The sequence below is a fragment of the Pleurodeles waltl genome, chromosome 9, assembly GCF_031143425.1.
Source record: "Pleurodeles waltl isolate 20211129_DDA chromosome 9, aPleWal1.hap1.20221129, whole genome shotgun sequence".
NCBI lineage: Eukaryota > Metazoa > Chordata > Amphibia > Caudata > Salamandridae > Pleurodeles > Pleurodeles waltl.
Genome location: NC_090448.1, coordinates 897,173,804 through 897,186,876, shown reverse-complemented (window position 1 = coordinate 897,186,876; position 13,073 = coordinate 897,173,804). Strand labels below are relative to the sequence as shown.

The 13,073-nt window shown below is 40.5% G+C and overlaps 1 protein-coding gene across 1 annotated transcript in view; it reads left to right on the top strand.

Annotated features, from left to right (window-relative positions):
- Positions 1-12,277, top strand: part of LOC138260097 (alpha-1-antitrypsin-like protein GS55-MS) — a 107,976-nt gene extending 95,699 nt beyond the window's left edge. The window contains exons 4-5 of the mRNA XM_069208241.1: positions 566-713; positions 12,020-12,277. Of these exons, the coding sequence (XP_069064342.1) occupies positions 566-713; positions 12,020-12,211 (340 nt within the window). The 3' untranslated portion in view covers positions 12,212-12,277. The remainder of the gene's footprint in view (positions 1-565; positions 714-12,019) is intronic.
- The last annotated feature ends 796 nt before the right edge of the window (positions 12,278-13,073 follow it).

Sequence of the window (13,073 nt, the reverse complement as noted above, 5' to 3'; positions counted from 1 at the left end):
CACCCTAAGGCTGTCAGGTCTAAAAACCCTCCTTTCACCCTAGCACCATCTGGATACCTAGCCAGGCCATCACAGAATTAGTTGGAGAAACTTGCCATAGATCTTGACAGGGGGAATTTTGTGTGTCACTCATAGTGGAGAATGCAGGCATAGTGCCATCTCCTCAGCGGGATCACTGTCTCCACCACTGCCTTGAAACTTGTTAACAAGTAGTGGGACTTCAGTGGAGGACTATCTCACCTTCACTCACTAAAATTTTAATCAAGTGCAAAATCTCTGTAAATGGTCATTAGATTTTCAGCATATTTGCCAGTAAAAAAACATTTTCAGCAATCATTTTATTTGCAGATAAATTGCCCATCTATCAGAAATTGTGTCCTGAATATTAGAAGTAAGAAATAATTTTTGAACTGTAATGTTTATGGAGCTTGGGTGAATAGGTCATAGACTTCCATTTCTTTTTATACTTCGTAGTCTCATCAAAGAACACAGTGATAAGAATTTTAAGAAACATGAAAGACAGTGGTGTCATGTGTTTCTTTTTGTGTGTTTCTTTTTTGTGCAGGGTTGTGAATTTATATGTTCCAAAATTCTCAATATCAGTGGCCACTGACCTGATCGAGACGCTGAAGGAAATGGGTATCAAAGAAGTTTTCACGGATAATGCTGATCTCTCTGGAATTACTACAAGTCCTGGCCTTAAAGTATCACAAGTAAGATTATTCAGTAATGTGCAGCCTTCTAGGTTCGAACTAACATATGTTTATCAGGGCTTTGTCTTTAATGGCATTACATTTTGTGACATGATCAAATAAACTGGAACACTGTAGCTCAGTTTTTAAAATGCAGGCCTCCTCTTTTACTTGTTATACGATTCTGGAGTCGGCTCCTTTTCTAGATCACAGAGGATGATAAGGTAATGAAGAGTGTGAAGAATCTCAGTGCTGCCTTTGCATGATGTAAGGTTCAATAGCATTTGTACCAGGCACAGAGGAAAACACCATTCTCTTGTTGCCTGCCTCTGATGGACACATCACTATGAACACCAATTGACAAAGGTTTACTTTCAATATAGACAAGCACAAACACATACACACACAATGTTAATGAGCATCAGTGGCCCCAGGCAATAATCAGTCTCAGTGGTCCCTGAGAGTTATCAGCCTAGTGGCCCAGTAGTAGTATAGCTTATCAATGGATTAAAGCAATAATGAAGATCAGAGTCCGAGTAAGTAATGAGCATTATTGGGTGAAAGCAATAATGATTATCAATAGCACGAGAGAATAACAAGCAACAATAGCCCTAGGTGGTAATGCACATCAATTGTTCTAGACAGTGATTGTGTCAGCAATGAACCTCAGGTAGAAATGAGAAACATTGGCTTACAAGGGCAAGGATAATCAAAGGCCTCTGATAGTAATAAATATAAATTTCCCCTGGTTGTAATGAGCATTAGGGACCACATGTGGTGACGATCATCAATGACCTGACAGTAATAAGTCTCACTCACAGATGCCAATACTGATAATCAATGACTCCAAACAGTTATTATTATCAGTCACCTCAGGCAAAAATGAACCTCAATGGCCTCAGCCAAAAATGAAAATCATTGGCCACAGCTATATTGTAAATAATGGCATGGGCGAAAGTGAACATTAATGACTGCAGCCAGTAACTTATAGCCATCAAGGATCCCAGGCAGTCATAAATATCAATATCTCTAAGCAGTAATGAAAACCATTTCAGATGAGAGATGCACAGCTCTTAACAGTGCAATGACAGGTGCCCAGTCAGGCTACACCCCTTCAAGGAGAGTGCTGCCACTGTTTTGAGCCTTTGCAGCACTGGAGCACTAATATGTTAGTGTGACAGACTGGCAGGTGGTACCTAAAACAGAGGTGGTGGAGCATTTGAGGCTATGCCATGAGCCCACTGCTGTGGCTGTGCCAGTACATAAGACCAGGAAGTCCTCATTCTGTTTTCAGGTAAAATGGGCTGACTGAAACCTATGCACAAATTTGCTACATATTGTCACTTAAGCTTCACATAGTACAGCTAGGAAATGTGTAATGGTAGTTGTGACACTCTGTTTCAAGCTATCACAATACTGTTAAGAGGTTAGGGGCATGTTTAGGAAAAGTGGTGCTATACACAGTGCAGCACCACTTTTCTTGTGCCTCTTAGCGCCCCCTATAGCCACCATGTGTGAGCTGTATTTAAAATACAGCACACCATGGCGGCAGTTAGGGGACTAGCATCAGGATTTTTTACGCTTGTCCAGCGCTTTACAGGATTAGCGTAAAAAAGGTTGACACTAATCCTGTAAAGCACCCAGAGGCCTATTGTAACCAATGGGAGCCTCAGGGCAAATTTAAGGAAAGTAGCTCTGCACCCAGTGCAGCGGCACTTTCCTTGCGTCCCTTAGTGCCCTCCTACCTCCACCATGTGTGTGCTGTATTTAAAATACAGCGCACCATGGTGCAGGAAGGGGGCCAAGAGCGTAATTTGTTGGACGCTATTGATGTACTCTGCAGGGGTAGCACCAAAATGTTGGAGCTATACCTGCAGAGTTCATAGGGGACCATTATAAATAATGGTATGCCCATTTTAACACCTGCTCTGAGCAGTATTGCTGCCTGCTCGATTATGAACCAGAGACAATGCTGTAGCCTGTTTCCTGCTAGGCCGGCCGGCGGAAGCCAAGCTTTCTGATCACCGACCTAGCAGGAAACTCCTCATTGGTCCAGCTGGGTGCTCGCCACAAAGGTGGCCACCCTGTTGGGAGTTTGGCAGTCGGGCTTTCCTGTCCATCAAACTCATAATGAGGCCCTGTGCTATTATCATATTTATAGTATTCACTCTTCCCCACCAGGAGACATATTTGGGTAACCAACCTTCGATCTAATCATATATTTTGCTTAGTGTTTTATTTTCATTGTGTTTAATAGAGTCTGATGAATTGTCATTGAATTCAATGTTGAGATATTTTAAGAAAATGGATTGCCATGATAATCTAGAATTGCCTACGATTTTTACAGCATATAGAGCTCAAAGATGTCATCTAAGATGTATCCTTGTTTAAGGTGTAACTGGACAATCAATAGTTTCTAATAAGGCTTGTAGGAATGTATCAGCCTTTTCTCCAGCTATTAGGGTACCATCGGCATAAGCTGCTGCTTTGACAGCGATAGCTTTACATTTCATATATAGCAGTAGTTTTATCACTAATAAGAACAAAGCAGGTGAAAGACGACAGCCATCTCTGGCTCATTCTTGCTGGTTAAAGTAAGCTGATATCACTCACTTTGCTCTGTTATTGGATTGGTGTACAGGCCCACGACCCTGTTAAAGAAATTGTTGCCTAATTTAAGTTTGTGTTGAACCACTTTTTGAAATGTACATGCAATCTTGGCCTTTTCGGTGCCCAGTCTTTGTTGGTGAGTTTTTCAGTTTTACCTTTTCAATGACATGGCAGAAAGGTCTGTTTTTATCACTGGAAAGTTAATTCTTTAGTTAGGCTACTTCTGTGGGTCCTATTAGCTTTGATAATATATTCTGTAGCCTATTTGCTAATAGTTCATCATATATTTTGCAATCTATGTATATTAGTGATATAAGCCTTTAATTTTTTGTTTGTATGAAATCTTTACCTTCCTTGGGCAAGACCACAAGAGCCTCTACAAGGACACCCATGATTTATTCTAAAATTGACAAATGATGGAATAAATCTGTAAGTGGTCTTTGTAAAACGGGGCAGGAAATTTTATAAAATTGTAAGGTGAATTCATCAGGTTGGGGAGCCTTCCCTCTTTTTAACTTCCTTTGGTTTTATTAGCCCATTAAGTGATTGCCTCTGAAGTTGTGTTTTGAGCAGAGGTACAAATTGTTAAAATGTTGTCCTCAAATACCTAGTTTTATTGCTTTGTTGTTTAACTAGAGTTTGGTATATAATTCTTTCAAGAACTCAGTTATTGTTTCCTTTTAGTGTGGATCACACCTTTATCATCATTGATAGAGGAAATATTTAATCAGATACAAAACCATTATCTTCCCCACTCGTTTTGCTTCAAAGAGTTTAGTACCTGTTGTTTGTTGACCCAGATTCCTGGTGTAGTACTCAGGTCCTGATCTAGAGCTTGGGAGACTGAGTAGTGTCTCTCGAGATGGCATTTCATTTGCTATCTCTACAAGATTCTGTTTGCCCACTTTAAAGATTACCCCTGCCCTGTGAAAAGAAACATGGTAGCTCCTTTCAATACACTAAAACTTTGGTGAATGTCCACCATTGGATTGACAGCCATTCAGTCATCTTTTAACATTATTTTTGTTTTTCAAAAACAATCCCCCAAAGTGGGAGTTTGTTTTGCAAAACAAAAAACGAATGACACCCCACGCCCTGAGAGATTTCTCCAAGGGTATGGTGGTAATTATTGCTTTCTCCTGTGTCTCCTTGTCACAGGCAAAAAAGGCACTACACATCCACTCTTAATAGGGTGGATGGCACAATGTCCTTCCTCCTCAAACCCCAACTCCACTGGGCCATCAGAGAAAGTATTCTGTTTTGAAGCCAAACAGAGCTCCATCAATGGAACACTTAAGGTCTGACCGTCTATGAAGGAGGTGGGCATACCAAGGGTTTGGCAGGCAGGGTACTCTGTAACATATGTGCTGGAGTACCCTGTCTGCCAAAATCTAAATGTGGGTTTTAGTATTTTATCATATTTGTATTTTTGTTGTTCAGTTATACAATCAAATTATTCTCTTTAGATTGTCAGCGTTGAACCTTTAAGTGTTTGTCTTTCTTTAGATTTTCCAGCTTACTGTTTATGATTTTGTTCATATTTGAACTAATGTAGATTAATTTACCTTTAATGGAGAAGTGTGGCTCAATGTGGAGAAGTGTGGCTCAATGGTTAGAGTGGCAGACCCTGATGCAGAAATCTGGCCTGGGACCAGGGTTCAATTCCCTCCCTGCCGGGACTTAGACAAAACTTCTTTGCACCTGATAATTTTCCCATGAATGCCTAATCTAATTCATGGGTCCCACTCTGTAACTCTGGGCAATAGCTTGCTTAATCTCCACAACGGCCCCAACAGTGCTGGGATGCCTGGCTTCACCTTGGAGGTTGCCCAGGAGTGGGCACCTCACAGGGAAAAGCCAGGAGGGGTTCCACAGCAGTATGTGTACAGTGCCTTGAGACCCTAACGGGTGAGTAGTGCGCTATACAAGTATGAAGTTTAAAGCTTGACGGGTCTTCTAAATATGCCCTGATGAAGTAGCCAGCTTAGATTTGTCTTTCTGATATTAGTGACAGTTAAGTTTATTTTGGCAATGAACATTTTATTTTCTGGACTGGGAAGTTCCAGGTGATAGATAGCATTACAAATGAATGATTTGAGGCCAATCTTTGTTCAGTTGTTGTATTGTCAGTAACATAAATTTGTTTTCCTGAGATCATGATGCAATCAATTCTTGTGAAAGTTTGTCAAGGGGGAGAAAAAGGAGTGGTCTTTAGTATCAGGATTCCATATCTTCCATATGTCTTTTAAGTTATGCTTTGTGGAAAGATTCTGCATGCTTTTAAATGCTTTAGGGAGCTGGTATTTGCAATTTGACAATCTGTCTAAAATGCAATTGATTGGTAAATTAAAGTCAGCTCCCAACAGTAGAAAGCATCATCTATAATGGTTTACATGTTATTACATAAGTTTCCAGAATTGAGAGTTTATCTGCATTTAGATCATATATATTAATGACTTAGAATTCTCGATCATTTTCATTTAACTTGCAGATACTACAGCTCCCTTCTTTATCAGTGAGGTTTGATAAAACATTGATGTTTGCTTTTATAGAAATTAAGGTGATGTTTCAATTTTTCTTAAGGGCGGTTGGGGAGCAGGCTACCTCATCTTTCTAAGTTCCTTTTAAAGTCAGCTTCTTTCAGGTAAACTTGCCATTCTTGAAAATTGGGGCTCAATATGAGGCTGGCAGTCTTGAGACTGCCAGCTCCTTTGGGGACGGTCGGACCGCCACACTCCAGGTAGTCTGACCACCTTATTATGACCCTGGTGGTCGGACTGCCATCACTGCCGGGAACAAGGTTCCAGAAGGGCTGAAGGCGGTCAGACTCGTGGTCAGCCATGGTGGTGCTGAACTCAGTGCTACCATGCTGAAAACGATTCCTGTTTCCACCAGCCTTTCCATGGTGGAAACACAGTTCAGTGGGCCACAGAGGGGCCCCTGCCCAGCACCCTCAGAACGCGCACTGTCTGCTTTGTAAACAGTGCCCATTCCGAGGGTGCTGTAGTGCCAAAAGGGAGCCAAGACCAATATCGTAGCACTGTTCCTGCCGGTCAGCCCAGTTGGAAGTCGTAGTACAATGTTCCCACTGGTGAGCCTGGCGGGAACATTGTAATACAAAGGGGGGATGCTTTGGCATGATGGGAGCTTCCTCTCCACTGCTTTGGTGGTCTTATGGTAAGACCACCAAAGTCGTAATGAGCACCTCTGTTTCCATCTATTTATAAATATCAGTAAGCTTCTGTCTTTTGACAGGTGGTTCTTGCCTTTGGTATTGCAGGAGATAATGTTTATGCATTTTTTTAAGTGAGGTGATTTACCTATTTATTTGATTTGGATTTAACCTATTGGGTTAGAGTCATGGTGGAAGTAATGTGAGCCCCACCTTATGGTCTCTAGGGAAGTGCAAAAATTGAAATTAGCTATTTTGTTTCATGTAAGTGCATGACATTTTGGCCAAATATGCACAATTATATGCAAGTATGCAAAATGCAAATCTCTCTTGAAGCACTTCTAGTGCAAAATGCATCTTTGCAGCAAGTTTTGACAAGGGATACTTTTTATGCTAAAAAATAGTGCAAAACAACAAAAGCACTGCAATCAAATGCCCGTCTGCAGTTCTGTTGTTCCCATGTATTTGTGGTAAATTTTCACACAAATGACATGTTTGCAGGAATTTTTTTACCATGAATGGTGTGTAACTGCTTGAAGTGGTGTAAGAATAAGAATAAAGGAGCACAAAATAAAATAAAGAACATATTAATTTGAAACCTTAGACAACTCCAATAACTCAAGAACTTCCATCAACACCTGCTCTTTCTTCTTAAATGATTAGACATGGAGTTAAAGAGGAAAATGGGCTGTTACTGCAAGGCGTATGCACATTTGAAGCAAGATATAGCATTCTATTAACCTTAATTGGCCTCCTAATCACGTTCTATTAGGCTGTTAATGCAGTAGAAACTGAGGATAATGGAATAGAAGAAAAACTGTGGTGTGTAGACATAATGCTGTTTTTGTTCATAAGTACTTTTTGTTATTCCAAACCATATGTTTGATATAACTCATCTTTCAAATATATTTTCCTTATCCTTCTACATAATACTGGGAGATAAGGTAGAGTGCATTTTGTATTAGTAAAAGTGTACACAAAGTATGAGGGAATATTTGCAGCAGAAGCAAAACAGCTATGGTGTTTTTGAATCTCTCTTATTTTAATGATGAATGCAAGATTCAGGTTTGCATGTGTGAGGTATTTACTGAATTAAGTCTTAGGTGATTAAAGATAGGTAACTCCTTAGTGGAGGTGTGTCAGTACCAAGGAGATTTTAGTCCAGGTGTGTGCATATTTTGTAAATGTGTTATACTGAATGCACAACTAAATATAGGTTTATATGCTTAAATAAAAGCCACCTATACCTGTAAGCTGTGGGGTAAATGATAGCTTTGAAGATTGTTATCAGACATTTAGGGAAACCGCCCAAAGACCGCACCGCAGTCAAATGACTGCGGGGGTCATTTCAACTTTCCCGCTGGGCCGGCGGGCGATCTCCAAAAGATCGCCCGCCGGCCCAGCGGGAAAGCCCCTGCAAAGAGGAAGCCGGCTCCGAATGCAGGGGTGCGACGGGTGCAGTGGCACCCGTCGCGATTTTCACTGTCTGCTAAGCAGACAGGGAAAATCTTTGTGGGGCCCTGTTAGGGGGCCCCTGCACTGCCCATGCCAGTGGCATGGGCAGTGCAGGGGCCCCCAGGGGCCCCACGACACCCGTTCCCGCAAGCCTCTTCCTGGCGGTGTAAACCGCCAGGAACAGGCTGGCGGGAAGGGGGTCGGAATCCCCATGGCGGCGCTGCAAGCAGCGCCGCCATGGAGGATTCCCTGGGCCAGGGGAAAACCGACGGGAAACTGCCGGTTCCCCTTTTCTGACCGCGGCTTTACCACTGCGGTCAGAATGGCCCGGGAAGCACCGCCAGCCTGTTGGCGGTGCTTCCTCTGCCCTCCACCCTGGCGGTTTGAAACCGCCAGGGTCGGAATGAGGGCCTTAGTGTACTTATAGCTGAAAGGTAAAGGAGCAAAGAGTGTTTTATTCTATCAGTATAAAATCAACAGTAGTAAGAACATTGCATTATAGAACATTGTAGTAGTAGACAATAGTAAACTAGAACACACAATATTGAACCATATTTTTCTTGCTTTTGAGTTCTGCTGAGCATATGTTGTATGTTTTACAATGAAGTAACCATCAGAACTATATTACATACACTGGCTGGCTACACATGTGGTAGTGGTTAGGTTTCTGTGGCAGATTTCCTTTGTGAAGTGATTGCCAAGTTCAATTCTTCAGATTCATCCTAAAAAGTAGGTCAGATCCTTATCGTCAAGAAAGGGGTACTTTTAAAGTAGTCTTGAAAGTTATTTGTCTTCATAATTCACTAGCTGATATGATTGGTTCATTTCAGAAAGGCTCAAATTGTTTCTGGATGTTGATGTCTGTGAGACTTACAAATTATTGTTCAGGTGTTTTTCATTAAATGTAATTTTTGTGAGTGAACCAATGCCCATCATTACGAGTCTGGTGGTCACTTGGCTCCCAGACTCGTGGTGACAGTCGGACGCCACCAATGCGGCGGTCTGGGCGCCACATTATGACCACAGCAGTTTTGCCACAGCACTGCCAGGATTAGGTCTTCGTATGGGCAGTGCAGTGGCTCCCCTAGCCAGCACAGACGCAATGTAGTGAACATTGCTAGGGTGCTGGTGCACCCTGCATCCTACAGCATTGCCGTCGCGAAATTACGAGCCGGAGACAATACTGTAGGGTGTTTCCCAGTAGGCTGGCGGGCAGAAACTCAGGCTTCCACCCGCCGATCTAGCGGGAAACTTGTAATGGGCCTGGCGGGGAGGTAGCCACTAGGACAGCAACCTCCCCATTGGAAGTTTGGCGGACAGGCAAAACTGTCCGCTTAGCTCATAATCAGACCTAATGTATCCTTTCCTGTTCCAAGTCATTTTAAAAGTCTATACCTTTAATTTTGAGTAACTAGCTTTGTAGGAAGCTGAGGCATTGACTTGCATTGTCTTCTGCTCACTATGGATGCCAACAATTCTTAGGTTCCCTGTTCATTAGTTCCCTCCAGTTCAGTGACCTATTTTTGGATGGTGAGAATTTGTAGCTTGATGATTGACAGATCCTCATTTTTTTCATTGTCTTCCAAGTTACTAATTTTGTTCTCCTGCTTTGGATTTGCTTCATGTAATTCAGAATGGCGGATATTATTATTTGCATGATATCTCAGTTATGGTTGACTTAGGAAGATTGTGAACTTCAGCTGGAATTTTAAATATTACTTTCATCGTACCAAATAGTTCTGATTTGTTCTTTATTGGCGAGTTGGGTGTTAGGAAGCTCATCTTCAGTGAGTTTTAGGCTTGATTTCTACTCTTTGTCTAACATTGTTCAGATACACCAATCGCAAATCTCTGGTTCAAATAATTTGGTCATGCTAAGGGACTGTCTAGCCTCTCCCCCTTAATTGCTTTGTCAGATAGTTTAGCCATTGTTCCAGTTAGTTTGCTGATGATTTCTGCGATTATTTACTGAGAGTGAGATCACTCCTTTCAGTGTCAGACCACTGTATAGTACACATTTGCTTAAAGAGTCCATTTTTATGTTGTTACCTAGTATCTGCATTGCTCAGTTTGGATCAGATTGATGTGGACTTTAGGCATTCTTGTTTTTATACAGCTTATGTTGCTTCAAATATTTGTTGAAAAGTGTGCAGTAAGAATGAGTCCCGCATGTGAAGGAAAATGGCTGCTTAACCAGGGAACTATGACTTTGCAAGAAGTATCCCACATTTCTCTCACAATCAAAACCAAAACTTAGGGTAACAGACGAGATCTGTCTTTTTATGAACTGATGTCCCCCAATGGTACCCACTTGTCATCTAATATTTTCATATTTACCAAAGATGTCTGGAGGTGGACATAACTCCATTTAGGTGGGTTGAAAATCCTTCCTCAACTTACAAACAGGATATAATTTGTTACAACATGGGTATTTTTTTAAATAATGAAAACTCAGCAGTTTTACATGCATACCATTGACTTCACTACATGTATTAACATTCTTCTCATGGAAAAAATGTGTGGGGAAAAAATATTTTTCAGGGGATTGCTCTCTATTTCTGATTAATCTAATTCTTCTTCTGGCCCCTCTGGTATTCTAACTGAGAAGTGGGCAAAACAAGTGAGTTTTGAGGTCTTTTCTGAAATAGAACAGATCTATCAGCCTCAGATTTTTGGGAGAGAGTTTCACAATATGTGGGCCACGTCTACAAAAGTGTTTTTCACGATTAAACATGTTTTGAATTGTGTTGTCTCAAACTCTTGCTCCTTGAATCTCGAGATCTTCTGGAGAGTCAACAAGTTTGCTAGATAAGGCGAGATTCATTTTGGGTTGGAGATAGGCAGCATATTTTAAATTTCTAGCATTGATTTCATGGTAACCAACTGAGCACTATTAGTGTGGGTTTTAAGTGTTCATGTTTTCTCTTTCATGACTCCAATCTAGCTGTGAGCAAAATAGTGTTCTTAGTGATGAAGTGACTTATTGAGGTGCTCCTGAGAGTACGCTGTTCCTTCAGTCCATTCAAAGGAGTTGTAGTGTGAACCCCAGTGCTGAGGGAGTTGAGCACGTTTTAGCTGATTTTGTTAACAAAAACTGAGAAGGATTAACTGTTGTCTAGGATGAGTCCTGTAGAATTTACTCCAGGTGATAGGTTTTGAGAGAAAACATTATGTTTCAGTTTAGCCAGTAATGATGGGTTGTATAAGCTATGGTGCTTTGATGGCACCGTAAGGAATCAGGGGTATCATGTACGAAGGTGTTTAGCATTTGAAAATACTCTAATTTGGTAATTGGTAAATTAGAGGGTTGGCACATGCTAAAACCATTTTGTAAATGCTAAAACACTTTAAAAAAATGTTCTAAGCCCATTCAACGAATTGGGAAAGGTTTTCTGAATAATTAAAAACGTTTAGCAAGCCATTAGGAATTTTGAAGAGGTGAGTTGAGGGTGTTCCTTCCAATTACTGATTCCTTATAGTATGTATAACGTTTTGCAACCAAAATTGTGTTGCTAATCATTAATATTTTCCCATCTACACTCTGAAAACACAATTATTATTGTTAGTATTAGTATTATTAGTATTAAGAATAACAATAATAATAATAATACAAATAATAATATCATGTGATGATAATAGTAGGTTGCTTCAAATGGCTCTTCCTACCATAGTTTTGATATTTATTAGTAGTGTAAGCAGCATTGTTATGCACTATTATACACACTAATGTTACTCAGTGTATGAACCTCAGAAGAGTGGACGTTTTAGTTTATCTTCTCCAATTAGTTATTTTGACCAGCAGGTCATATCAAATGCAGGAATTTTATTTTCACACTCACCAACTTTTTCATGCTTGATTGTGTGCAGATGTTACATGGCTTTCTGCTTTGATCTCAGGGGATAAGCAGTTCCTACCTAACAAGTCACAACATTTGGTGCCTGTTTCAAGGAAGACTATTTAATACCCACTTAAACTGTGAGATTAAGCAAAGCCATTAAAAAAAATCCATTTAAAAAAACACATTTTACCCATGGACAATGTCATACGGCTTTTGTTAATGATTTTCATTTTTTCTCACTTTACTTCCAGGCTGTTCACAAGGCAGCTCTGTCCCTGGATGAAAAAGGAACTGAAGCAGCAGGGGCCACAGCCATTGGGATTATGCCAATATCATTTGTTTTTCCTACGAAATTCAACTACCCCTTTCTGCTACTGATTCGTCACCATATAACTAACAGCATACTCTTCCTGGGAAAAATTGTCAACCCAACTATTATGTGATGAACAATTAAATATGCATGTTGCCTCCCATTTAACTTTTCTGAATAAAGTTGAAATATATAGTCATTTTGAATTTTACTTTCTTAAATGGGTGGAAATAATAAGTAACTGTTACTTGCGAGAGACTATCTACCTCTCCCTCCATAGTCAGGTTGAACAGTATCTTCAAGTCTTCAAGGTAGATATACACATATGTACTCCGTAATATCCAAAATCCAAGGAGAATGGGCACTTCGAGTGTGTTGCAAATTTACACTTATTTCTGCAGCAGCATTACAAACATGACACGTTTAGCTAAAGGTCAGCCTTTGCCACAATCGTATATCAATATGTGTGCATGTGTGTGCATAAATACACACATATATATATATATATATATATATATATATATATATATATATATGCAAAAAAGAAGAGAGAACTCTGGGTAGTTCCCAAGTTTAGGTGCAGAGCAGCTATAATAAGGAGCACCCTGCAACACCAGAGACACTCTAGATTTGCTCACCTCAAATGTCTGTTTATCTAGCAAAGTTTTTAAGCATTGTATCAGCACAGTGCTATCCACGCCGAGCTAGATAATGACAAAGGGCCTGATTCTAACTTTGGAGGATGGTGTTAAACCGTCCCAAAAGTGGCGGATATACCACCTACCGTATTACGAGTCCATTATATCCTATGGAACTCGTAATACGGTAGGTGGTATATCCGCCACTTTTGGGACGGTTTAACACCGTCCTCCAGAGTTAGAATCAGGCCCAAAGTCTTTTGCCATTCGTACAGCAAATTCTTTAAGCATAGGTTTGACACAGTGCCAACCTTGCCGAGCTGTAAAATTACACATATACATATATATATATATTAG